At 53.7% G+C, this 26,517-nt stretch overlaps 1 protein-coding gene and 1 long non-coding RNA gene across 2 annotated transcripts; one reads left to right on the top strand and one right to left on the bottom strand.

Moving 5' to 3' along the window:
- Nucleotides 1–5,114: 5,114 nt before the first annotated feature.
- CACNG1 (calcium voltage-gated channel auxiliary subunit gamma 1) lies at nt 5,115–16,816 on the bottom strand. The gene is made up of 4 exons (XM_058702574.1): nt 16,426–16,816; nt 7,170–7,244; nt 6,067–6,204; nt 5,115–5,875 (listed from the first exon to the last, which is right to left on the bottom strand). Exons 1-4 carry the CDS (start codon nt 16,658–16,660, stop codon nt 5,649–5,651), a joined length of 675 nt encoding a protein of 224 aa, XP_058558557.1. The 5' UTR covers nt 16,661–16,816; the 3' UTR covers nt 5,115–5,648.
- LOC131496847 (uncharacterized) lies at nt 6,136–20,049 on the top strand. The gene is made up of 3 exons (XR_009254669.1): nt 6,136–6,223; nt 18,075–18,208; nt 19,845–20,049. It is a non-coding gene; the product is annotated as an uncharacterized LOC131496847 (long non-coding RNA).
- The last annotated feature ends 6,468 nt before the right edge of the window (nt 20,050–26,517 follow it).

Genomic DNA, 26,517 nt, shown 5'->3' with positions numbered 1-26,517 from the left:
TGGTCCAACATGAGCTAGTCTGTTTGCTGGTGAGGAAACTGAGGCCCTGAGAAAGTTCACAGCTGCCCTGGTCTAGAACTCACCCTCACACCCCAGGTCTGGCACACAGTAAGGCCTCAAAGATGAAGGTAATTGAGGGTATACCTCGGCGTGGGAAACTGGCTCAGCGCCCTCATTGATTCAAATGGAATTGATTCAAATGGCAACCCCCTGTGTTCTTTACCCTACTCACAAACCTGCATTGCTTCTGTCAAAGCAATTTATTGTCCCTCCTTCCCTCCTTGCTGCCTCCTTTAAGGAGCCTACTGTGCACTGGGCCTCCGGTGCAGCAATGGATACACTGGCCAGCTCTGCTCTTCGCAAGCCTTCAGCCTGTGTTGGAAGCAGATCTTGAACGAGGAAATGACAAAGAGTGACGTGTGTCAACAGAGCCTTTGCCATCGAGGCCACGGGGGCTCCTTGGGCGAAGGGATGGAACCAGGTCTTTCTGGTCTCGAGATGTCCTCTATCTGAAGAAGGTGAGAAGGAGAAGCTTCTTTCAACCGTGTTCTTTCCCGCGTCTGCCCGCAGAGGTAAATTTCACTTCTGTGAAACCCACACAGCTGTGGTTCTCTGGTGTTCCTGGAGCCCGTCTCCAGTTTCCTCCCCATTAGACCGAGGGGATTATATATACACCGGCGCCTCCCTGCCTCTCGAACACTTCAGGTCAACTGCATCCTTGACTTCATCAGTTTCATTAGGGCTCTGAAGCACGTAGAGCTTGGTGGCCTTGAGACCCTCCGAAATACAGCCTGCATTTGCTTGTAGCCATAGCATCCCGGGGCAGTGGGGTGGGAAGGGTGTCCGCTGTTTAAGCAGTGACTTGGGAATTTGGTTTTGAGCTCCCTAGGCTCAGAGCCCAGAACTCTCATCTGCAAATGGTTGCAAATCCCCCACCCTCCATTCCTTCGTGGAGTTACCAGGGCCACTGGTGACACCACTGGTGGGCGAGCCTAAACCCAAATCAACAAACATCTCCAAGAGGTCGTCGGGTCTTTCCTGTTCAGGCCAAAGGAGAGAGTATCAGCCCTTGTGATGGCAATGATCTCAACCTTCCTCACCATGCAGGAATCGTGCCTCATTGGGGGGATTAATTTATGGCCTCGGCGGCTGCAAAGGAGTGACACCATGAAATGTGGGCTAGAGGGGACCGTGGGCAGCTGCATCCCGATCACCGGTCACTGGTGTGATAGATATGTCCCACGTCACGGGTTTATGAATACCTTGTCTCTGCTCCAGATCTTTTCTGAAAGTGGGCAGGGAATACATTAGAAATGAATTTGTAAATAAAATATTTGATCAAAATGGGACGAGTCACACTGGTGGGGGAAATATTGCCGTAGGCATGTGACGAAAACCTATCTTTATTGAGGCAGCCAGGAAAAATGGAGTTACACAGAGATCCTTGAAAGTTTTGGTCTCAAGGAGGGGCCAGTAAGAACCAAACCATTGGCCAGGACCTACTCACTGTGTGTCAGCCAAAGACAGGGTGAGATGTCTCTTTGCCCCCCTGCCCCCCTAGTCACTGGGCAGAGGTCAAGTCGGGGGACTGACTGGTAAAGGCCCCCCTGGGGCCTGTCGGGGGACAGTCTTGGTTCTCAGTCCTGCTCTGGTGCCAGGGAACAAGGTCGCAGGAAGCAAGCCCTTCCCTGCCCTTCAGGTTTCTTTGTACCCTGGGGATGGTCGTGGTTACTTCCTACCACCATGCCAAGCCACGGGAGCATGACACAATAGGAAAAATCGATAATACAGATCCTGTCTTCATGTAAAATTTTGGTACTGTGCTCATTGCGGATATTTTGCAATAATTTTGATTTAGAAAATGTCACACTCGGGGCGCCTGGGTGGCTCAGTTGGTTAAGCATCCGACTCTTCATTCCGGCTCAGGTCACGATCTCGTGGTTTGTGAGTTCGAGCCCCGCGTCGGGCTCTGTGCTGACAGCGCGGAGCCTGGAGCCTGTTTCAGATTCTGCGTCTCCCTCTCTCTCTGTCCCTCCCCTGTTCATGCTCTGCCTCTCTCTGTCTCAAAAATAAATAAACGTTACAAAAAAAAATTAAAAAAAAAAAAGGACAGGTACTGTAAGATTCCACTTACACGAGGTCCCTAGAGTAGCCAAATCCATAGAGACAGAAAGGAGAATGGCGGTTGCCAGGGGCTCGGGGGGGGGGGGGGGGGGAGGGGGAACGGGGAGTTGCTTAGCAGGGACAGAGTTTCAGTTTGGGACAATGAAGAGAGTTCCGGAGATGGGCTGCATAACACCGTGAACGTACTCAACGTTATCGACCTTAACAATGGTTAAGTTGGTAAATTTCATGCTGTGTCTATTTCACCACAATTAAAAAAAAAAATCTCACACTCAAATATCTATCTGGATGACAGAATTGCTAGCCCTGGCTCCTCGTGGAATCCAGCGATTTCTAAAAAGCTGCCACAGTGAAGGTGTTGGGAAATCTTGGTCCGATGGCCGTTAAGTTCACACCCACCCAGGCAAGGAGTCAGGAGCCCTGCGTGGTTGTTTCATTTTCGGGCCCTCAGAGGGTGGCCTGGCTGAGCCCGGCGCCGAGGTCCGGTGGACGCCTCGAATGCCTACCACCCAAGCAGAGCAAGACTGACTAAGTGCCCATTCCGGACCGCCTTCCTGGCAAGCGGAGGCCAGTGGGCTGAGGAAAAAAAGGTATTTTCCTTCACTGGTTTGGTTGACGTGTTTCTCTTTTGGCATTAAGCTCTGTTTTGCTTTATGGTGTGTGTTTTTCTCCACAGCAGAAGCAGGCGCAGATCATGAGCGGGTCCTCCGGCAGCTTCCCTCCGACCCTTTGGTCTTCAAAACAGTTTCGGGCCCACCTCTCTCGAAAGGGTTCAAACTCCGGGAAACCAAATGGATTCTGCTGCACTCAGAAGAGGTCTTTGGTGCAGCAAACACAGGCACCCATGTGGGAATATACAATGCATGCCAGCCTAATTCTGGTCAAAGTAATAATAATAATAATAATAATGATAATAAACAATAGCACTGACTTCCAACATGGAGTTTGGGGGATGAGGTCACCTGCCAGCCTCCCTTCTCTGCAGCTCCCAGACTTTGGCTTCATGACATTTATGTCACCGGCTCTCTTTGACCCTTTTGCTTTCACAACCACATGCCAGACATTTGCACTGCTCCTGGCTGGAAAGCAGGCTGGGCTGTGCTCTCTGTCCCCCGGGTTCCTCAGCCACGCCTGCAAGTCCAGCCCAAACCCCTGAGATGCCAGAGAAGAACGTTTTGTTTTTTTGTTTTTTAATTTTAAAAAATGTTTTATTTATTTTTGAGAGAGAGAGAAAGACAGAGTACAAGTGGGGGAGGGGCAGAGAGAGAGGGAGACGCAGAATCCGAAGCAGGCTGCAGGCTCTGAGCTGTCAGCACAGAGCCTAATACGGGGCTCGAACCCAGAAACTGTGAGACCGTGACCTGAGCTGAAGTCGGTCGATCCGCCGACGGAGCCACCCAGGTGCCCCTGAGAAGAATCTTGACAAGCCCCACTTACAGCCACCACCCAGATGCCCCCAGACTCACACATCTTCCTTTTACATTGTTCTAAACAGAACGAACGAGTCTCTCTTCTCTCACATTACAGGTGGGAACAGCGTGGGGTTAACAGGCGGCCTGATGAGCGTACAATTCCTCCGGAACAGGGCTCCGCCAACTTTTGCCACAAAGGGCCAGGTAGTGCGAGCCAGTCTGTCACCGTTCCTACTGGACTCTCCCCTATTGTAAAAGTAGATTACTGATTAAAATCTGCCCCGGCCACTTGAGTCACTTTGCTTTTCTTTGCCGGTTCCCGTAAGCCTTTATTTATGGACACTGAAATTGGGATACTTTTCAAATGTCATAAAACATTCGTCTTCGGGGCGCCTGGGTGGCGCAGTCGGTTAAGCGTCCGACTTCAGCCAGGTCACGATCTCGCGGTCCGTGAGTTCGAGCCCCGCGTCAGGCTCTGGGCTGATGGCTCGGAGCCTGGAGCCTGTTTCCGATTCTGTGTCTCCCTCTCTCTCTGCCCCTCCCCCGTTCATGCTCTGTCTCTCTCTGTCCCAAAAATAAATAAACGTTGAAAAAAAAATTTAAAAAAAAAAAAAAACATTCGTCTTCTTTTGACTTTTATTTTTTATTTTTATTTTTTTTAAATTTTTTTTTCAACGTTTTTTATTTATTTTTGGGACAGAGAGAGACAGAGCATGAACGGGGGAGGGGCAGAGAGAGAGGGAGACACAGAATCGGAAACAGGCTCCAGGCTCCGAGCCATCAGCCCAGAGCCCGACGCGGGGCTCGAACTCACGGACCGCGAGATCGTGACCTGGCTGAAGTCGGACGCTTAACCGACTGCGCCACCCAGGCGCCCCTTCTTTTGACTTTTAAAAGCCATTTCAAATTGTTAAAAAGCCATTCTTAGCCTGCGGACTGGGCAACAGGCGGTGGGCGGGGTCTGGCCCGCAGGCTGTAGTTTGCAAGCCCTGCTACCGAAGAATTAACGCTACACGGCCCTTCTGGTGTGTGTTTGGGGCACGGAGCGCGCAGATCCTCTCTGCCGACTGACTGTGTCTGACTTAAGGTTTCTGAGGGCTGGGTAGACGTGGTGGGATTCTGGAAGGCAGAAGAGTGTAAATTATGACATTCCGCGTGGCCCTAAGGGTCTAACTGCTAAGCCCTGCTTCCTGATGTTCCTTGTAACAAAAATCCAGCATCTGAAACCACACACGTGTGGCTGTGGAGCTCGAGTGCTGTGTTAGCTGGGGCTCTGGAAATAACCCCTCTGTATTTTGAACACCTTGCCTAGTCAGATGGTCTCTGCTTTCTCCCAAAGAAGATCCCAGGGCTCAGAGATCCAAGCTGGAATTCAGCCTTTATTGGTAAGTTTTATTGGTAAACAGGACCTCATCACCCCCTCTTCCCTACAGCTCTCTACAAAAGTCCTAAACATTCCCCCCCCCCTTGGAGGGGGGTGATGGGAAGGACATTCTTTCCTTTCTTCTTCAGGGTCATGGGGCCCCTGGGGCGTGGCCAGGAATCCAAGCAATTTCTGTGCAAGGTGCAAGGAAAAAAGAAGTTTTCAAAGAGCTTTTATTTCAAACCACAGTCAGGTTCTACCCAGTTAAAAAAAAATGCTCCTCGGGCATCTTGGAAACCAAGGAGGGAACGTTCAGTTCACTGGAAAGGGTGTATCTTGTCCAGGAGAAGGTGGGAGTGGTTGGCTACTGGCTCTGGCGGACGCCCAGAATTGGTATATGAGCACAGGGCGTCCCTGCAGGGCTAACAGAGGGACAACTGGACCCAGTTTATCAAAGACAACTGGCTCAGTGGGGACAACTCTGACCTCCAGGGGAAGGTCTCCCTCACCAAACACCTGTGCACCTGCTCGCCTTGCCTGCCCCCCTCCCACCTGGGCAAGTCTGGATCAGGTCCACTTGCTGGATTCCCAGGGGGAGCCTGTCACAGCCCAAAGAAGGGCTCAGAGAGGGAAGCAGCAGCGGCTGTCGTGGGGTAGGTGGCACCGGGGAGAGGTAAAGCTCCCGCCTCCTCTCTAGAACGTTCTGGGCCAGGCTCGGCTTCCTGAGGGTGGCCGGGGGCCCCGGAGGGCTAGTGCTCGGGCTCGGCGTCCATGCAGGACTCCCAGGGGTTCTGGGGCATTCGAGGCAGGGAGAAGAGCAGGAGGGCGAGGCCGCCGAGGAAGAGGAGGACGAAGGCGGCGCAGGCGCAGGCGAAGGACCAGGAGTAGTAGTAGTCGATCCAGACGGTGTGCTCGCTGTCGATCATGCGCTTCACCGACTGCCGCGTGACCTCCACCGACACGAAGAGGCACAGACCTGCGGGGCCGAGCGGGGCCGTCAGGGCCCTCTGCCCAGACCGCCCACTTTCCGGGCCCGCCCCCGCCGGCCGCGCCTCTTCCCTCGCTCGCTGTGTTAGTAAAGGGCGTGGTCGCCGGTGCCCCCACCCCTGTGCCAGACACGCGGGCCGGTCCGGCCCCAGCCGCCCCCCCCCCACCCCCCCACGCTACCTGCGAACGCATAGAACATGGACGCCGGCCTCAGCAGGTAATCCCGCTTCTTCCTGAAGGACAGAAGCGCGCAGATGGTCCCCATGATGATGAAGCCGAGGCTGAAGATGGCGATGGCGGCGGCCGAGATGCTGTACTCTGCGGGACAGGAGGGCAGGTGCGGCTCAGCGGCGGCAGGGGCGAGGGGGAGCGGGGGGGGGGGGGGGTGCGCAGGGCCGCGCGTCCTTGCGCGCATTTCACCCCGGAGCACACTGAGGGTCCGAGCTGAAGCCCCTCTCCCGGAGTCAGGGGTGGGGCCGGGATGGCAACGGACCTGCCCTTCCCACGTGCCGCGTGGGGCCCTAACCCCGGGGTGGGAGACGCCTGCGAAGCCCGCCGGAGCCGCGTGGCCGGAGAACTTTCGGGAACGGAAAGCTTCCTGCGAGCCACGGGCCAGAGGGCGGAGGGCGGTCTGTCCGGGGACGCCAAGCGGCGCTGGGAGTGTGGCTTGTTGCAGGGCCGCGCGCGTGATCGTGCGCGTGTGGGTGCGTGTGTGGCACGTGAGGATCTCTCAGAGCGAGCGTGCGAGCTCACGCCCCGTACGGGGGTCCTTCGCACACGTGCCTATGTGCTTCCGGGAAGGCCCCACGCGGCGCACGTGCTCCTGCGCCCCCTTCTCCTGCAACCCCCCCCCCCCCCCCCCCGCGTCCCTGCTCTCCTGATTCCCTGGGGGTGACAGCGGGGCCACGGAGGGAATCGGCTGACCCACCAGCCCTGAAAACCAGCGCAGGGGTTCTGAGGACCTGTTCTGTGTCCCGTCGCTGCGGCCGCCCTCGGTCACCCTCGGCCTCGTGGGAAGACGCATTCCTTCTGCAGGTGTGGCGCCTACCGGGGACCGCGTCTTTGCAAGCGCTCCCCAGCCCTGATGATGGAAGCTCAGGGTGGCCGCCCGGGTGCTGCGCTCTCGGAGGGTGAGGGGGCCGCGGCTCGGACGCATCAGGACCAGGACGAACTCCCTTCCAGCACAAGCAGGGGCGTCGTTCGTGCCAGATGGTTTTCTGGCTCAGCAGCCTGTGACAGAGGCCGCTCTCCCCGACCCTCCCTGCTTTCCACCAGGGGCTCACCTTTCTGAGTAGTGACTTCGAAGATCTCGGAGGTCTCGCCTGGGTTAAAATGCCTGAAGTAGGAACAGTTTTTCTCTGCAAAGGAGGGAGGCGGCCTGTGAGTTGAGAGATGGGGCCTGCAGCCTGGCCAGAGGCTCCAGGAAAAGAGGGTGGGTGTGACCCCGCTGGTCTGGCCGGCCCTCATCTCCCTAAACCCTGAATCGGGGCTGAAACAAACGTCTTTCTCGGACCCTTAGACCAAAATGTCAGGATAAGGGGGTTAAGAAGCCATCTTGGGGCCCCTGGGTGGCACAGTTGGTTAAGCGTCCAACTCTGGGTTTCTGCTCAGGTCATGATGTCACGGTTGGTGAATTCAAGCCCCGCAGACAGCACAGAGCCTGCTTGGGATTCTCTCTCTCCCTTTCTCTCTGCTCCTTCCCTGCTCGTGTGGTCTCTCTCTCTTAAAATAAATAAATAAACTTACATTTTTTTTTTTAAGAAGCCAAGAGTTCTTCAGGAAGCAAAGGCTGATCTTGTCAAGTGGGCACCATAGTACTGTGGGTACTGAGCCCATTAGGCAGATGGGATAACTGAGGCTGAGCACCCGGTTTGTCAGGGGGTGCAGGGAACACCATCAACAAAGGGCCAAATGGTCGTTCTCACCTGGGGCTCATTCTGCCCCCCCCACCCCCCCTGGAGACGTTGGGCAGAGTCTGGAGACGTTTTTGGTGTTACAACTGGCAGGCGTGTTATTGGCATTTAGTGGGTAGAGAGAGGCCGGGAATACCGGTAAACATCCTACAGCTACGGACAGCTTTGCACAACACAGAATTGACCCGCCCCAATGTATCAGTAGGGCTGAGGTGGAGAAAGCCTGGTCACACCAAAATCTAGGGCTGTGTTTTCTATCAATATCTAGGTCCATCCTGATGCACTGGGACCGATGGGGAAGGATGTTTTTCAAAAGCTTTCCAGAACACTCTGATGCTCAGCCATTTTGGGAAGCCCTGCTCCCTTAAAATGCCCCACAAAGAGCTCTTCTGAGAAGGCCATCTGGAAGGACTTGCAGGGTAGAGCACCTCCATTCAAGGGCCAAATGTGACTATCATGTCATTTCATCGGACCCTTGGCACCTGTGACCAAAGAGGCAATCCAGAAAGACCTCTGTGGTGAGCTGTGTGTTCTACATCATAAGCATTAGAAAAGCCACGGAAGATTTGTGGACAGCGGGACCAAAAATCTGGATTTGATGGCGGGGCAGTGGAAGGACTCAGAACAAAGAAATTCGTGCTGGTTTTAAATATAATTTCAGGCATAATTCCTCTTCCGTTTTTCTCCTTCAGTTTCTCTTGTAACTTGACATTCTTTAAAATCAAACGAGTTCTTACTGCTTATTGAATACAGTTTAATATTCTTTACTCCTTCTTTAGGAAGTAGGTGAATGGTTTTTTTTTTAAAAAAATCGTTTGTTTCTTAAAAAAAAATCAAATTAGGTTGCCTTTTATTTGTGGGGTGCCCTTCAATGATTTCTTTTTCCTGTGGGTCCATGACCCCTCCACTCCTAGCTTAGATGGCGTCTACTGGTGTGCATTCAATTTTTCACTTTGGGGCTACCTGTAAATTATGAGAAGATGATTATTGGCGTCTGGTTTCTTGTGGAAGTGGACCTGAGGTGTTTCCAAAGTCATAGCTTTCATTGGGATTCAGGCTTTCTTCTATCTGACCTAAATCATCTTATGGCCACTTAAGCCCATGGCCTCGCACTCTTTTCCCCTCCCCCATTGTCAGTGTTACTGCTGCTCCGTGGCAGAGAAAGGAAATGACCCCTGGAGATGCGCCTGGTTTAGCAGCAGTAAATGTTCTGAGAGGTAAACAGCCTCCTCTTTGAGCTTCTATATTTAAATCACTTTCCTTTCGAGCGGAGTTACCTGGGGTGTCTGACTGCTGGAGGTGATGTCAGAAGTAATGCCGCTCTCTTCTCTCTCACGGCTTCCGGTGCTATTTTAAAGCACAATGCAACCCTCTTCGATTTCTTAGATTATTAGCTATAGATTCTCTTGAATCACCGCTTCAGAATGGCTCGGGCTATGTCGTAAGGCTCCGCGTGTCTCCCTCTGGACAAAGGAACATTTCTGTTTCATTCCTTAAGGGCCAATTTCGGTTGTCATTGAAAACCCCCTGGAAAGAATCGACTGAATTCAAGTGTATTTCAGCTGCTTCCCTGACTGCTCGCAATTGTGAGTTAAAAGCCTTCGGAGTAGAGGGCCGTGAGATGAAGGCCCATCAGAGCCCGGCCAAAGCGTAGCTCTTTGGCCGTTTTGGGCTGCTGAGGCCACTCTTACACGCAGGTAGTGTTTGTGTGTCAACCTCCGCCAGGTCAACAACGGGCTCCGTTCCGGACAGACCGCTGCCTGCGTAAAACCCGTCTTAGCTCAGCCCCCTAGTGGGATGCTGTCTGAAGCCAGCCTGTGGATTTTCTGGGGGAGATTTTCCCGTTCAGTGGCCCAGGTACCCTGCCCTATTCCCTCTCCTCCTCCATTAAATGATGTCACGTGCGGGGGATGGAGGTTCCCCAGGGAGTGGGGTTCCCACTCAGGGCGTCTGGAAGTGTCAACTTCTCTCTGATATCGTGGAGCCGTGGGCTTGAGAACGGATGGGCCGGCCTTGTCCCCTCTCTTGAGCATAGCACACGAGGAAGGCCAACGTCTTCTGCCCTGAACCCGGGAGTAACGTCCGCTCCGGGACCCCATGGCTGTCTATGGAGGACAACGAGCCCCCTTGTGGTCCCTGATGACTCCGGCAGGGGTGGGGGCGCCACGAGACCCAAGCGTCACTCCGGACACGTCCAGCACCAACAAGACGCTCGTTCAGGAAAAACCAAGCCGGGCATCTGCCTGCCTTTTCCCCAGCTCCCATCCCAACGACACAAAGCTCAGGGCTTATAGCTTCGTCTTGATGGACTACGGCCCTTCACGGGGCAGAAGAAGCAAGTGCTTTGGATCCAGCGTCAGGGTGATGAGCCGGGACCGATAAGAACTCCGAGGTCCTCCAGCCTCCTTTGTCTCTGCAAATGGCTCGTGGTGATGTTAGTATTTGTATTTCTGGGGGTGCCTGGGTGGCTCAGTTAAGAGAGTGACTCTTGATTTCGGCCAGGTCATGATCTCTCGGTTCGTGGGTTCGAGCCCCACACCGGGCTCTGCGCTGACAGCACGGAACCTGCTTGGGATTCTCTCTCTCCCTGTCTCTCTGCCCCTCTCCCACGCACGGTCTCTCTTACTCTGTCTCTCTCTCTCTCTCTCTCTCAAAAATAAACTGAAAAATATTGTATTTCTGTTTTTCTGTACTTCAGAAATGTCTGTCATGAACAGTCATAAGACTCAGTGGGTCTAAAAAGTTGAGTGGGCTATTCCTTAAAAAATATGGTGAACTCAGCTATTGAACTTGACCGGGGTTGGAATATTCTGGCTCACCAAACACTCTGGTTAAACGAGTGACTACACAGAACCATATCTAATTGTGCCGATTTCAAAGAACTAGAACAGAAGGCACATTTAACTCCAACCTGAACTTGAGTTAATGCAGATATTTATCTCTCTGATTCTCTAACTTACACGATTAGGGGATGCTTCTGGGTTGTCACCCAGAATGTCTCAGTGTACCCATTACTGGTTGATGTAGACTTTAATATATTTTAAAAAATACCTTGTTAATTGATACAATACCAAGGGAACTAGCGATTTAGGGGTCGGAAAAAACATTTCACTCACTTGTTACTTGCATCAATGCCAGGGTTGTCTTGACCCTTTTTGTAAAAGAAGTTCTTGATGCTCCTGGCAGTGGTTTCTCTGTGCTCTGATGGAGTACCCGCCCCTCTGATGGAAGACTTTTGACAGTTGGGTTGGAGAAATCCTCAAGACCCAACCCCACAGTGTCAGAGCATTGCTGTTCTATGGTGGGGAGTGGGGGGAAGGCTAGTTATAGCCTGGGTCTCCAGCATGGGCTCATGTGGAGGAGAAAGAAAGCCCCTGAAATTCCTGGGGTCTGTACTGTCATGTTCTTTCATGTGGTTCCAGTCCCTGCACCGAGCACTGGAAGAGAAGATGGGCCATAAGAGCAGTGGGGTCCTGGGGCAGTCTGTTACCTTAGCCTAAAGAGACAGAGCCCGAGAGAAATAACATTCTCCCTAGCCCAGGGGCAGGGGATGACCCCTCCGGGATGACTCACTTGGGATTTCAGGCAGTCGGCCTCTCCTCACAAAGGAGGAAGACCTTACTCTCATTCTAAAGGCATCGGAATTGACCTCAGATGTCAATCTTGTGCATGACAGTCCTTCTAGAACTCTCTGGGTCAGTAGAAAAACCAAATTAGACAATTTACGATCTTTAGAGCCATCAGCAATCTATATGGCTGCGTGGGACCTTGAAAAGTCTCTCTTGAACCAGCTCCTGGTCCAGCTTCTACTAAGCCATGCCATGTCAAAAGGTGGCCTCTTCTGTGTTTGCCTGAATCAGCAGCTTTTAGGGGCTGTGTTTGTACGCGCGGTGGGGGGCATCCTGTGGGAGTGGACTGGAGAGGAAGGGGGGGGTCTGGATTTGAGGCTTGGGTGTTGAAGCTCTCCTTGTGAGATGGTTAGCGTTGGGAAGGCCACTCTGAGCCTCAGTTTTCCCACGTGTAGGATGCGAATCACCTGAAGAATGACAGGTATAAAGTAGTATAATGTAGTGACCAAGAAGGTGACTTTTAGGGGTATGACCTCTGACTGCTCTCCCATGGTAATTGTGGGACCTTGGTCAAGTTACTTAACCTCTCTGTGCCTCATTTTCTTTATCTGTAAGCCAAGATGACAATGGTATGGACCTTATAGAGGATTTTGTGAGAATTAGATGACTGTATATATATTTGTATTTGTTGTCCTACTGCCTTCTGGCCTCCATGGTTTCTGGAGAAATATCAGCTGTCAATCTTATTAAGGCTCTCTCGTATGTGATGAGTCATTTCTTGCTGCTTCCAAGGTTCTGTGTCTTTATCTTTTAGCAGTTCTGATTATGATGTGTCTCGGGGTGGATTTATCCTACTGGAATTCCTGAAGCTTCATGGATCTGTAGATTGATGTTTTTCGTCAAATTTGGAAACTTTTCAGCCATTATTTTTCACCCATCCTTTCTGCTCCTTTCTCTCTCTTTCTGTCTCCTCTCCTTCTTAATATACACCAGCATTATGTGTATATTGCTTCATTTGCTACTATCCCACATGTCTCTGAGGCTCTGTTCATTTTTTGTCATTCTTTTTTTCCCCCTGTCTATTCCTCACATTAGCTAATCTCAATTCGTCTATCTTCAAGTTCACTTATTCCTTTTTGTCCCTTCTCAGATCTGCTATTGAGTTTTCCATTTCAATTATTGTAGTTCTCAACTCCAGAATTTCTACTGGGTCCTTTTAAAATAATTTCTCATTATTGATATTCTCTATTTCATGAGACATCGTTTTCATCTTTAGTCCTTTAGGCTTTGTTGTTTGTTGTTCTTTGTATCTAAAATAGCTGATTTAAAGTCTTTAAGTCCCATATCTGGCTTTCTTAAGGATCTCTTGACTGGTTTTATCTCCCTTATGTATGGGCCATACTTTTTTATTTCTTTGCATGTCTTATGATTTTTTTTTTTTAATTTAGAATTTAAATTTAGGGGCACCGGGGTGGTTCAGTCAGTTAAGCGACCAACTCTTGATTCCAGCTCAACAACTCTTTGATTTGTGAGTGCCAGCCCCACGTTGGGCTCTGCGCTGACAGTGCAGGAGTCTGCTTGGGATGCTGTCTCTCTCTCTCTCTCTCTCTCTCTCTCTCTCTCTCTCTCCCCCTCTCCCTCTGTCTGTCCCCTGTTCCTGCTTGTGCTCTCCCTCTCCCTCTCTCTCTCTCTTTCCCAAAATAAATAAATAAATAAGCATCAAAAAAATAAAATAAGGGGCGCCTGGATGGCTCAGTCGGTTGAGCGTCCGACTTCGGCTCGGGTCATGATCTCGCGGTCTGTGACTTCGAGCCCCACGTCGGGCTCTGTGCCGACAGCTCAGAGCCTGGAGCCTGCTTCGGATTCTGTGTCTCCCTCTCTCTCTGCCCCTCCCCCACTCATGCTCTGTTCCTCTCTGTCTCAGAAATAAACATTAAAATTTTTTTTTTTAATTTAAATTTAAAGCTGGAAAATGTGCATCATACAATGAACGCCTCTGGAAATCAGAGTCCTCCCGTTTCCCCAGGGTTTGCTCCTGTCGCTGCTTGTTGTTGGTTGTTTAGTGACTTCTCTTAATTAATTGTGGAAAGGCTGCACTCTTTGTCACGTGTGGACACTGAAATCTCCGCTCAGGCAGCTCGGCAGTCCGCTCACATTTGGCAAAATGCTGGGAACTCCTACACCTCCCAGCCTTTACTGAGGGGCTGAGCAGAGAGCTAAGTGCTCCACGAAGCAGCCTACATTTCTGCCTTAGCCTTCACTTTCTGTTTGCCCACAGCCTCAAGAGCAGCCCGAGGTGAGAGCTTAGGACCTCTTCAGGGATTTCCTCTGTACTCTACGGCGCTACGCATGCACGTGGCCTTCTAAATTCTCAGGATTATGATGGAGCTTTTCCAAGCCCCCTATGGATATCTCATTCTCCAGCTTTTTGGTTTGCCTATTGTCTGCCTCGCCGTGGTCTACTGCCTCGGGAAGTTACGCTATTAAACAATTGTTTCTAATTGTTTTTGGCACATGTCCCCTTGGAAAAAGACCGTTTCCGCCGGATGAGCTCAGCGTCGGGTCGCGTAAAGACAGCCTTGCAAGTAGGGACTTCCAGGGAACCACCAGACAGATCAAATAATGACAGTTCTCTGGGAATGAGGCTGTGAAAGAGACCCAGCCCAGCCTGTCCAGGCTGCTAAATTTTCACTATTTGCAGGCTGTTGGTTTTCAAGGCTATGATAGGGTTGGGGAGTGGGGAAGAGGAGTAGAGCAAGTTAAAGTACCACAAAGCTCACCGTCCTCGAGTTCTCATTGTATTTAAGGAGAAGAGGATTTTGGGAGATTGTTGGTCTGTAATTTCTTCTGATGTCATTCAAAATTAAACTATGGGCGGTGGGGCGGGGGGGGGGGGGGCGGCGCCTGGGTGGCTCAGTCGGTTAAGCGCCCGACTTCAGCTCAGGTCATGGTCTCACATCTTGTGGGTTCGAGCCCCACGTCAGGCTCTGTGCTCACAGCTCAGAGCCTGGAGCCTGTTTTCAGATTCTGTGTCTCCCTCTCGCTCGCTGCCCCTCCCCCGCTCGCATTTGCCTCTCTCTCTCTCTCAAAAATAAACATAACATTTTTTTTTTTTTTTACAAAGTTAAAATAGGGAAGGGACTTGAAACAATACTTGGCAGATGGTACTATATTTGTGTTTGTGGTGGTTATTATTGCCATTCATAATAAATGAGAGAACATAGATGAGCTCTGTTCCTCCCTCTAGAAAAGAGTAATCCCACAGAGCACAGGAAAGGTGGGTGGGAAAGGCAAAAGGTGCCTGCATCTGCAGAGAAAGGAGAGGGGAGGAGGCAGGAACATACTTTAGAAGCTTGTTGGGGTAGGGCCCGGCTCGCAAGGGTGGGAGGCAGGATTCCCTCTGGGCCAGAGCAAGGAGGCCTACAGATGGACTGTCTTGTCGGGCTCAAGGCCAATCCATGCCTGCTGGTCCTCTGCTAGTTTGTCTCTTCCTTGTATGGACTTGCCTCGCCTCCCCGCTCATCTGCTCTGTAAACTCCCCAGACTTTAAAAGGTAGGGCCTCTGAGGACAGATGGACGGGACCGTAACGTGCATTCCCATGCATGGTCCGTAGAGAATCGGCCTCGCCCTGCCCTGCCCTGCCCTGCCCTGCCGGGGGGAATTGGCTGCATGATGCGTCTGTTTACGGGTGTGCTCGGCCGTGGCTGAGGAACGTGGGCATGTGATACCCTTCAAGCACATGTCCACGTCTGTTAAAGCCCCAGGACTCAGTGTTTCCAGGACAGCTGGGTATCGACAAGTCTTCCGCATTTCAAGGGGGGTGTGAGCAAGGCAGGGGCTTCCTGGCGCCAGCGGGAGGGGAAGGAGGAGGAAAAAGAGAAGTGGGGGCAATGGGCTTTGGGCTCCTCTGTCCCACACACAGACTGCAAGGTCTCCAGGGACTTGGCACTGACTTCTCTGAAGGGCAGGGTGCAGGGAACCCCCAGTCTGATCGCAGAGGGAAAGCCTCAGAAAACCAGGTGGGAGACCGCCCTCGGCCCCGTCCACTGCCACCTCAGAGTGCTGTTCGTGAGCCCCGGGAGGGACTCACGTTGCTGAGCCCAAGCGCCAAGCAGAAGTCACAATATCCTTTGTCGCCCCCAAAGTCACTGGGGCGTCGTGGGCAACGCGTGACTGGAGCCCAGACCTTCGATTCTGCACACAGGGCTCTTTCCTCGGCGTGTGCTGTTTGCCACGGGCGTGGAAGGCTCCACGTTTGCAGAATAGACCGGTCACCCTGCTACCAGGTATCCTCATAAGGAGCTCGCCTTTGATGTGCGGCTCAGTCACATGGTGGGAGATTGAGGAGTGGGCTTAAGTCGCAGCAGGAGGAGCCGCTTCCCGGCTCTGAAGGGGTCTGAGCTCAGAGGGGATGTACGAAGTGGGTGGTTCACCTACACCCAGGTCCCGCTTTACGGACGTGTGGCCGACGCAGTCGGCCAAGGCCCCTGCACACAGAAGGGACCCCCGCTTGGCTCCACGCCTCGCTGTCCCCGTCTTGAAATTCTTAAAGACAATGACAAGGAGCCCCGCGTTCTCCTTCTGCGCTACGCCCCATACGTGTCGCGGCCGATCCCGTCGCACACCCAACCTGGAGGCTGGGGAGCGACCGTGCCGGCCGCACGTGTCCCTTCGGCCCGAGGACGTAGGGCCGCTTAGCCTGTCTGTGCGGGGGAGAGAGTGGGGCCGGGCACACCCAGAAGAGTGGCCGCTGCTGGGCTGGGAGCCTCTAGTCTGGTGGGTCCACGGATTCCTTCGTGAGCCTCTGGTCCCACCTGCGCAGCCCTCTGCTCTGGGCGCGTGGCCCGAGGCCCCAGCAAGACAGAAATAGCTAGAGACAGACGCCCTCATTTTACAAGCCGGCAGCTCTGGCCTCCGGGATGACACATGCAATCCAGATCCTCCTCCCTGGGCACAGGGGGCTGGGCGCTATTCCTGGTCTTTCCCACAGGCACCTTTTCCAGGGGGATGAGGGAGGGCAGGAGGCGGGCCCGGGATCAGAGAGTGGGTACGTTACCCCCAGGCAGGGAGATGGGTCCGCAGGTCTTGTCCTTGCCGCCACTCGTGACAATGCGCTTGATGCAAATCCGCCAGAGGCCGAAGTGGGCCGCCTCGCAGGTGGCATTGTGGTGCTCCACCTCGGGGCTCAGCACCGCCCAGTGGTCGGTCACCACGGCCACCATGGCCAGCACGACGCCCACCAGGATGCAGAAGAGGGTCGCGCGGACCTTGGGCGCTTTGGTCTGGGACATGGTGGTGGCGGAGGAGCGGGCGCCTTCGGCGCGGTCTGGTGGCGGTGGCTCCCGGGCAGGTGGCAGCCAGGCTGGGAGGCGGCAGCGGTTATGAGCTGGGGGTGGAAGCTAAGTTTAGTGTGTCCGGCTGAGCCAGAGGGGGCTGGCCTTGGGGCTGAGGGACACCAGACGGGACTGAGCAGCTGCCCAGACGTGTCAGGGGCCTGAGGGAGGCTTCTATTAATGCACTGCTCAGGCGTGTCACTAAGGGTAACTTCTCCTCAGGTTTCAGGGCTTTCTTTCCCTCTCGGGACCAGAAATACCTTTGGGAGAGGCGAGGAAAGAAGGCTCTAGATGGTGACTAGAGATCGTCACGATTGGCAGCTCAGAATACCAGAGTTGGAGGTAGTGAGGGGCAGGCCGCAGGGGGGCACCTGCTTGCTCTGGGCTGCAGGATAAGGGGACACTGCTGGGTAAGGGCAGGGGACCCTGGGGACACGGGGGACCCTTGTGCTCTCACACTCTGCAGACCAGTCACCAGTGGAAGGGATGAATGGGTCCTTGTCCTGGGAGTCTGGGGGACCCAGGATCCTGCCCAGGGACATCTTGGAGATCCGCCCTCCCAGGCATTAGCCTCAAGCCCTAGCCCATCCCCAAACTGCAGGAAGATTTCAGGTGTTTCCTGGGCCTGGCATTGCCCAGCACCGTTCCCGGGGTGAGAACACTATTTCCCTTTCGGTTCTCCTCCCATCCCCCCAACTGGGTCCAGAAGAAAAGCTCTGTTTGGGGTTGGTAAGTCTCGAACACCTTTCTGATGCTTGCAAACCAAAGAAAAGCCCAGAGAGGGCAAAGAATCCGGCGGGACCTGACTGTAGTTCTGCTTTTATCTTACGGTTTTCATTTTACTTCTATTAAAGATTTGCCACGTACGTTTTCGTTGACGAGATAAATGTATTTCAGTAAAAAAGGGCAGAAGTAGGTTGTTCCACAGGTGACTACGAAGAGGCTGATGGGTGCGTGGATACAGCAGGGGACAGAGGAAAGCGGGCCGGCCTGCGGAGAGTCCTGCCTGCCCACGAGCCCCCACACCCCTCCTGCATTCTGCACCTCTCTTCCTTTCCGGGTTTACCAGTTGCCCCTTTTGGGGCCGATCCAAGAGCCTGATGTGTGGCCAGGAATAGACCCCCTGAGCCGAGCGGGCTTTTGAGCTTCAAAATCCCGGCCTCAGGTTGACGTAGCTTAACGGAAATTCTCTGCCTGTGTGCGAGAAACACTCAGGCGTCACAGACCATTAAGGGTAATGATGATCGTAGGAACGGCTCATCCGGCGAGTGTTTACTATATATCCTGTGCCGTGCTGAGCTTTTCCACGTCGCTGTCTTTAAGTTTCACACCACTCCATAAGGTGAGTGCAACTATCACATCCATTTTACAGGTACGGATACAGAAGCAACTTGCCCAAGGTCACACAGCTGGTAAACGGTGAAGCCAGCTCTCAGAACCCAGAGCCCAACCTCTGAAGCCATGGTCGGAGCCAGGAGGAATGGCCAAGATCTGTTGTGACTACTGGTGAGCACAAGTTTCCTTTTCCTCTTCCCTTCCAAGTTCTTGGCTCGGGCTCCCGTGACAAGAGAAACACATACAGGGGCGCCTGGGCAGTTAGAGCTCACCTCTGTGTTGCAACCCAGCCTCCCCTTCAGGTTATAACCTCCCGAGAGATCCCCCCTCATCTGTGCTCCCTTTCTCTCCCCGCCCCCTGCTTGTGTTCCCGCAGGGGACTGGCCCCCTGAGAGTGCCTTTCTGTGTCCGGGCAGGCGGGCCCTCTCCAGGGGGAGCTCCCCGGAGCAGAGGCCTGGCCCAGGACCCCAGCCCCTCGCACGGCCCGTGGGCCCAGCTTCAAGTGCCAGGTGCCTGGGGTCCTCGGAGGGACGTGGGGTAGCCCGAGGCAGACCCACCGTGTGCCAGGCACACCCGCAAAGCGGCAGTCAGGGGGCGAGAAGAAGGTTCTGGTGGTTTAGGACAGAATATCTAGAAAGAAGCACTATATTACTACTTAATTTCAGCACTACAGGTAGATAGGAAGTCATTTGAAGAAATAGAGAGGTACTTTGAATCTCCGGGTGCGGTGGGGGTGGGCATCCTGAGCTCTCCGGTGCGGGAGCCGCCGAAGGTCTTGGGAAGGGTGCTGAGTGGGGCCTGGCCCGTGGGGTACGCTCAGCATCACCGGCAACCGCGGACCACACAGCAGGCCCATCACGGAGGCCGGGCTGCACCTTCCCTCGGCGGGAGCGGAGGAGGCAGGAGGGGGTTGGGCGGCGGGGGGGCGGGGGGCCCTGAGTCCTCCACCGGCCTCAGCGCATGAAAGATGGATGGCCTCTTCCTTTTGAAGTCCTCTTTGTGTAAATCTGCCACGATGTGGGCGACTCCAGGGGTTTGCGGGCGAGTCTCCCGGTCCCGTCGCCTTGCCTCCAAGCTCCTTCAGACGTTTTCTGCTCACTGGGGCCACAGTCATGCTGCCTGTGTGGCTCTCGGGAACCCTCACGGTGCCAGGGAAGGGGCTCCGTGGATGCCGGTGTCTGCTGGGGAGCCAGGGCTGGGAGACACCTGCACCCTCTGCTCGGGCCCTCCCCTCCCCAGGGCGTGGGGAAGGGGGGTCTCCTGGGAGCGGGCACCAGCCTGCCAGGGATGGAGCGGCCAGCCCAGGCTCGGAGCCTGCTCTGCTGAGCCCAGCTTCCCGGGAGTCATCAGCCTCTCTAAGCCGCCCCGCTGCATCTATCAATGAGGGCAACGCCGGCTGGCTGGGGAGCTGGCAGGCATCAGAGATAATGCTCTTTACCAGCTTAGCCCGTGTTAGGTGCTGTGGACAGGATTATGTCCCCCCTAAATTCACATGTCGATGCATCACCCAATGTGATGGTATTTGGAGGTGGGACCTTTGGGCAGTGATTAGGTTAGATGAGGTCATGAGAAGGGGGCCCCCGTGATGGGATTGATGGGATTAGCATCCTTCAAAGAAGGGATACCAGAAGGCTTGTTCTTTTTCTCTGCCACGTGAGGACCCAGTGAGAAGGTAAAACCCGGGAAGAGGGCTGTTACCAGAAGCCAACCGTGCAGTCCCCTGTTCTAAGTCTTTCGGCCTCCAGAACCAGGTGAAAATAAATTTCCTTTTTTGTTTTTGTTTTTTTCATGTTTGTTTATTTTTGAGAGAGAAAGAGAGACGGCGCACACAGAAGCAGGGGAGGGGCAGAGAGAGAAGGAGACACAGAATCCGAAGCAGGCTCCAAGCTGTCAGCACAATGCCCGACTCGGGGCTCGAACCCACAAACAGTGAGATCGTGACCTGAGCCGAAGTCAGACGCCCAACAAATTGGCACCCCGGCACCCTGCAGAAATAAATTTCTGTTGTTTAAGTCAGTCTATGGGATTTTGTTATGGTGGCCTGAGCTAACAGTAGGCAATGGATTTGGGCGGCTAGTGCTATCATGATTATTTACAGAGCACAGATGGACCAGCTTTCTCTTATGGGCTATAAACTTCTGGAGGGTAGAGACAGTGAGACTGTTATGTACTCGTCCTGGGTGCCCTCAGAGGACACCCCTAGACCTGAGCCCAGAGTGGGATCTTCATAGATGTTTGTTGAATGACTGATGGCTGGCTGGCTGGACAGATTTACTGAAAGAAGAAAGGGACAGAAGCTCAAATAACTTGCCCCACCAGATGATCCAAAGGACTTTTCTGCGTGGCTCGAGGCCACAGGGACATCAGAAATGGCACCTGGGGCAGACCCAGGACAGCTGAGAGCAATGGCTAATTTACCTCAAGCTGCTGAGGGACACCCCAGGAGGGCATCATCACTCCCTCTGCAGTCAAGTTCAAAGGGAAGCAGCATCCTGAAGCCAACATTTTCCACACTCCTTAGATATGCTGCACTCAGCTAATTGGGAGTTTTGTCTATGTTTTTACTCGTCCAGATGAACCAGTTTTCATTTGTCCCAAGTGACTGCTGTTTTCCCAAGAAGGACCAGACATGACTAGGGGAAGGGAAACATCCCCCAGAGGTGGACCTCATTCGGAGCTGGGGCCGGGGCCCGCCTGGGAGGGGCCGAATAAGTCCTCTTGGGCAACATGCTGATCTAATTTTGAGCTCAGCCTTAATTAGGCTGCGAAATGGCCTTGGGCGTTTCATCTTAAGATACTATAAAAAAAAAAAGCACGGTGCCACCCGGTGGGTCCAACCTCTTTACACCCACTTCATCTGCCTCCCTGTGCCATTCAACTCAGACCCTTTGTTGCGTCAGGCTTGCTGCTCCCAATTCCATCCTGTGAGCCCAGGGGACCCAGAACTCTGCTGCCTTCAAGGCCTGCGATCGCTCCATTCTGACCTCTGCTTCTGTCATCATGTCTCCTTCTCTGACTCTCCTACCTCCCTCTTTCCTTTTTACGGACACTCGTGATGACTCCGGGCCCACCCAGATAATGCAGGAAAAGCTCCCCATCTCAAGATCCTTACTTTAATTACAGCTGCAAAGGCCCTTTTGCCACGTAAAGTGACATACTCACAGGTTCCAGGGATTAGGACTTGGGCATCCTTGGAGGCCACTATCCGCCTACATATGCGTTGATTTACAATTTGGTTTTCTCTGGCATCATCCTGCAGCTCGGGTTCAGGAGAAGATGGAAGGTGAGATTAGGGAGGGTTGGGTTCTCCCAGGAGGGAAAAGCTAGAAAGCAGAGGGACCAAGGCAATGGAGACATTGGCAAGGATGAGCTTAGATGATGACTCTCGAGGGTCCTACAACCGGGAAGGCCGATGTATTGGGAGAATTTGGAGAGGTCCAGGCCCTGGGGGACTTGATGAGGTTTGAGAACAGGTGGAGTGGTGGTAAGGCAGCTAAGGGGCTGGAGCACTGGCAGCTGTGGTCAGAGAGGAGGTCGCTGTCCCTGAAGATGACAGTGGGGGGCAGACCAGGGTGATGCCAATATCCAGGTTGGAGACAAAGGTCAACGGAGGCAAGAAGGCAGGAGAGCTGTGAGGCCAGGGAGTTGGGGTGGTTGACCCCTGGCCCTCAGAGAAGGCTCCTCCCCAGGAGAGTGGAGGAATAATGGTTTGCCGGTGTCAGCACCGCCTCCCCCCGCCCCCCGCCTTGCTATGACAAGTCCAAGGACATGCGTTCATAATCTTCTCTGATCACAGACTTCTGTTCCTGAGGTTGTACTGGCAGTTTTGTTGGAAGCTGAAAGTATCCAGTGTACCTGCCCCAACCCTCCTCTGGACCCTGAGGTGTCTTGGATCCCTTTTCTCTGCAGCCCCACACCTCTCAGGACGGGTCATGGGGCTGAACAGCCAGGAATGTTTTGTTGGGAACCTGAGCAGGGAACCCCAGTGGAAGAAGGGATAGCTTTCACCAGGAGGACCAGGGAAAGGTGTGTCCTTAGGAGAGAGGATGGTTTCACGTGTCCCAGGAGGTGGAGATTCGGGGAGTTCCAGAAGGCACAGTGGATACAGAGGACGGAAGAGGGGATTGGTTGGGTGGAGAAGAAGCTGAGAGCCCCACAAGGTATTGGAGAGACTGGGTGGGGTGGGGAGGGGCTGGAAGTGGGGGAGGGGAGATTGCATCTTCCAAAAGTGGCCATAGAAGCATTTTTGTGTCCCCATATACTTCTAGAACCTTGTCACTCCCCATCAACAAGTGCAATCTCTTTCCTCTCTCCTTGAACTCAAGCAGGTTTTTGACTGTCTTCACCCTCAGAGTGCAGCTGAAGTAATGCCATGTGACTTCTGAGGCTTCTACCTTTCCCTCTTGCTCTGGGGACACTGGCCCTTGGACCTAGCCACCATGCTGTGAGGAACCTCAGGCCACCCAGAGAAGCCGTGTGTAGACATTCAGGCTGCAAACTGCAGCTACAGTCTTTGCCAGTAGCCCACATCAACTGCCAGACATGAGCAGATTAGCCTCCAGATGATTCCAGCCCCCACCCCTCGGGTCTTCCAGCCAAGGCCCCAGACAGACGCTGTGGAGCCGAGATAAGCCATCCCGATCCTGTCTCTGTCAAGCAGAGATAAGAATCCACGATCATGTCTAACAGTTGTTTAATGCCACTAAGTTCTGGTGTAATTTGTTACACAGCCCTCCTAGCTGATACACTCAGAAAGTGGAAGGGATTCCATTTAGCTTGGCGGAGGGCGGCTAGATGTGAAGCCTGGTGGGATGAAGCAGCCCCAGCCTTTCAAGAGGAACTTGGCACGGAGCTGCTTACTAGCTCCTGGGGAGGGGAGCTGTTATCGCCCCAGCCCAGACACCCAGGTGTGCATGTAGACAAGATCCTGAGTTCGTTCCAGGGTGGACAAGGAACTTATCTTTTCATCGGCCTCTGGGATAGAGCTGAGCCAGAAGTTCACGGTGAGAAGTCACTGGATCTTAACCAAACGCATCCTGAGATTCCCAGCCCTTTGGCCCCATTCAGACACCATTGAAGATCTAGGGAGCGAATAGGCTCTGTGCAGCCAGGGGACATTGGTTAGATAAATGGCCACATCTCTGTTTTATGCAGCCATTACAGATTGTGCCTTTGAGAAATATGTAAAGACATGGGAAGATTGCCATGATGAAAAGTGGTGACCAGAGGCAGGGGGTTAACCTACACTGGGGTACCCTGAAATGTTATACCTGGGTTTATGTCTTGGGCAGTAGGACTTTTGGCTGATAGTGTTTTCTTCTTTAATTTCTCTGTATTTTTAGATTTTTTTTTTTTAAAGGCAAAATGGAATACTCTTAGAATGAGGAAAATGTAGTATTATTTGTTTTAAAAAGGACCTGGCTATTTGCAATTTAATTGGTGGATTTTGGAGACCCCCTCGGGGGTTAGTGTGTCTCAGAAATCTTATCAGGGGACAAAGGTCAGGAAATAGGTCCTTCCAGGGACCCTTTCCTGCAGTCGTGAGCACAAGGGGGAAAAAAAAAAAAAAAGCACCTGTAACCCTCTGTCATCACAGACGTCTTTTCCCGAGGTTGAGGTTGCACTGGCAATTTTGTTGGAAGCTGCAAGTTTAAAAATACCTGGATCAGGTGTACCTGCATCATCTCCCCTTTCGGATTCTGAGCTCCCTGAGCGCCTCTCCTACCCTCCGTCCCTCGCCCCACCCCTCAGGTCTAGGGCTGGGCGGCCACGGGTGCTATATTAGGAACCAGTGCAGGGAGCTGAAGTCACGTGCTGCCTCTGAGCTCCCTGCAGGGAGCTCCCTCCCTTCCCCGCCCCCCAGGCCTCTCCTCTGTGCCAGCCCCACGCTAGAGACCCAGACCTTCCCGTGCAGCCCAGCTCCCAGGGCACCTGAAAGTGGTCAGGACTGGGCTCTTGCAGCCTTTCCAGCCTGAATAAGGTTCGCGGGACTGCAGGACCTGCTAAGAAGGCAGGAGCCACAGGGGCAGCCGTGACCACTGCCACCCGGTGTCCTGGAGACCAGAGGGTGGAAACGAATGGGCTTCAGCCAGAGAAGCAGCTGGGGCAGGAGCCCTCCCTGGGGAGCACTGCCCCTTGTTGGATCCGAGGGATGACAGGTTTCTCCCAAACCACACCCTCAGCGTGCCACCTCCCAAGGCTGTTCTAGAACCATCCATCTGGAAACTCCTTACGTGTTGCTGGTCAGCGAACACTCCCGAAAGTTCACTCTTCATGCTCGTTGCTGAGCTCAGGTATTTACGAACCTTTCCTTCAAGTTCAAGTTTCATTCATTCTCCCAACAGCCCTGGGGGTTGGGGAAGTGCTACCTCCTCATCTGACTGAGGAGGGAACGGGGGCTCTGAGAGGTTGGGGGGCTTGCCCAGTGCTGCTGGCTCATGAATCGGTGTTTCTGGCTCCGGGCCGTGTCCCTGCAGCTGCCGACAGGGGCGCGGGCAGAGGAGGACGCCCCAGGTGTGGAGTCCCGGCCTCAAGTCGGGCCAGGTTTCTGGGCTTGATCTCCGGTTACCCGTTTGGTTGAACTCAGTCAGCCTTTTGCCCCCAAACCCAGGCACCCCTGCCCCCACCCAGGCCAGGTGGCCATTTGCCCGTTTCCTCTTGCAGTGAGGAATTTCTGTTTCCAAATTTCTGTTCCAAAATTTCTGTTTCCAAAACTGTTGGCTCAAAAGCAAAGAGGAAAAAGGCAAAAATCAGAAAGAGTTGCAGGGACAGGCAATCCTGGAAATAAACAGTTGGGTGTTCCTAACGTGTCCACAGCCTAGGTACAAGTATCAGAAGCCCGGGTGTGACCCCGCACCAGTGACCTCACTGTGCCTTCGTCTCCCTCACCGTAAAATCAGGCCAGTGCACGGTTTTTCAGCCTCGGCATTGGTGACATTTGGGGCCAGATCGTTCTTGGCGGGTGGAGTATGTTCGGCAGCATCCCTAGCCTCCACCCGCTAGATGCCAAGAGCAACCCCCTTCCGAGTGTGACAACCAAAAATGTCTCTAGACCTTGGCAAGTGGCCCTTGGAGAACAAAATCGCCCCTGGGGTAGTGGCATCTCCCTTTCATGATTGCTGTGAACATCCTCAGAAAATATTTCCTTCCTTCTTTTTATTCTTCCTTAATCCCTTCCTCCCTCTTTTGGCTTATCCCTCTTCGAGGATGAGTCCATCAAATGGGATGATTCTTACGGCACCTACCACTCCTGCTGGTCACGATGTCCGGGGATTCTGGTTCTTGTTGGGGTCAAGGCACAAGCGCAAGCCCATTCTTCCAAGGCCACAGAGAAGGGAGCGTAGACGTGTTTTGCGGATGGCGCATCCGGAGCAGAGGAGAGGCCAGGCATCCCGCCGGAGCTGAAGGAGGGCTCAGGCCACACAGGTAGATGCAGTCCCAGACAGAGTCCCGGTTTCACGTAGGCACTCCCGAGAACATTGGTGGGTGATGGGGGAGGGAAAAGAGGACGGTGCTGAAGGACACAGACCAGGGAACTGAGACTGGCCAGCTGTTCCCTAAACTGTTTTCCTTTCCTCCTGGGCCAGGCCACATTTCGTATATCTTCCCTGGCTCTTAGAGATGTGACCGTGTTATTGGATTCTGGCCAACGGCATATGAGCAGGAGGGAAAGTCACTTAAAACTCCCCACAAGACTCCCCTACTCTCATGATCAATTGCCTGCCCTCTGTCTTCCCCCTCGGCCCCCTGGATGTCAATGCCAGGGCAACCTTGGCAGCCGATATTGAAGATGAATGAGCTCCCACGGCTCGGGCCTGTATCGCTGAATGAGGCTGTGGAGCACAGGACCCCCTGCCACCCCCACCCTCCGCCCCGCACCCAGTCGATTGGACTTTACATGAGTGAGAAGTAAACTTCCGTTGCATTAAGCCACTCTAGGACTGGGCGTTGCTGGTAATGCCGTTTGCCTACTCTGAGTAGCGTAAGTGAAGGCAAGGATGGGGGCTCCCGGGCGGGAGCGGGGCCCGGGGGGGGGGGGCATTTTGGTCAGGGAATGAGAACATCCGGTTCTGTGTCAGTTCTTGTGGATCTAACTCTGCAAACTAGGGAGACCAAGTTTTTTATTTGACAGAGATTCGGGACCACGTGAACCCCACGTTGGAGGCCGTACCCTGCCCCTAAATTCAGACTGCCACGGGATCCCCCCCCCCCCCCCCCCAGAATGGCTGCAAAGCTTGTGCTGAGCCAGAGTTTCCTGAGGGCTGAGAACAAACAGGAGGCAGAGTCCCTCTGGCACGCGGGGCTGGTGCTGGGTGGCAACGGCTCGGGCTGGAGCAGGGGGTCAGTGGGTGGGGCTGTGGAGCTGAGCTCGCCGCCGGGCCCTGGGACCTGGTGGCTCGGCGCATCTGGGACATCACTTTCCCCACAGACCCATCCCGGCTGGTAGGAAAGAGGGTTAAAAAGCCAGGGGAGGAAGTTCA

Source organism: Neofelis nebulosa, chromosome 16, assembly GCF_028018385.1.
Source record: "Neofelis nebulosa isolate mNeoNeb1 chromosome 16, mNeoNeb1.pri, whole genome shotgun sequence".
Taxonomy (NCBI): Eukaryota; Metazoa; Chordata; class Mammalia; order Carnivora; family Felidae; genus Neofelis; species Neofelis nebulosa.
The sequence above is the reverse complement of the archived record's forward strand: the minus strand, read 5'-3'. Positions and strand labels throughout refer to the sequence as shown.

Bases quoted from the DNA above. Each gene is read 5' to 3' on its own strand.
- CACNG1 (XM_058702574.1), bottom strand. From the start codon at position 16,660: ATGTCCCAGACCAAAGCGCCCAAGGTCCGCGCGACCCTCTTCTGCATC. The intron at 7,245-16,425 runs GTAACGTACCCA...CCTCCTTTGCAG, and splicing joins ACCCATCTCCCTGCCTGGGG to AGAAAAACTGTTCCTACTTC. The intron at 6,205-7,169 runs GTGAGCCCCTGG...CCTGTCCCGCAG, and splicing joins CGAAGTCACTACTCAGAAAG to AGTACAGCATCTCGGCCGCC.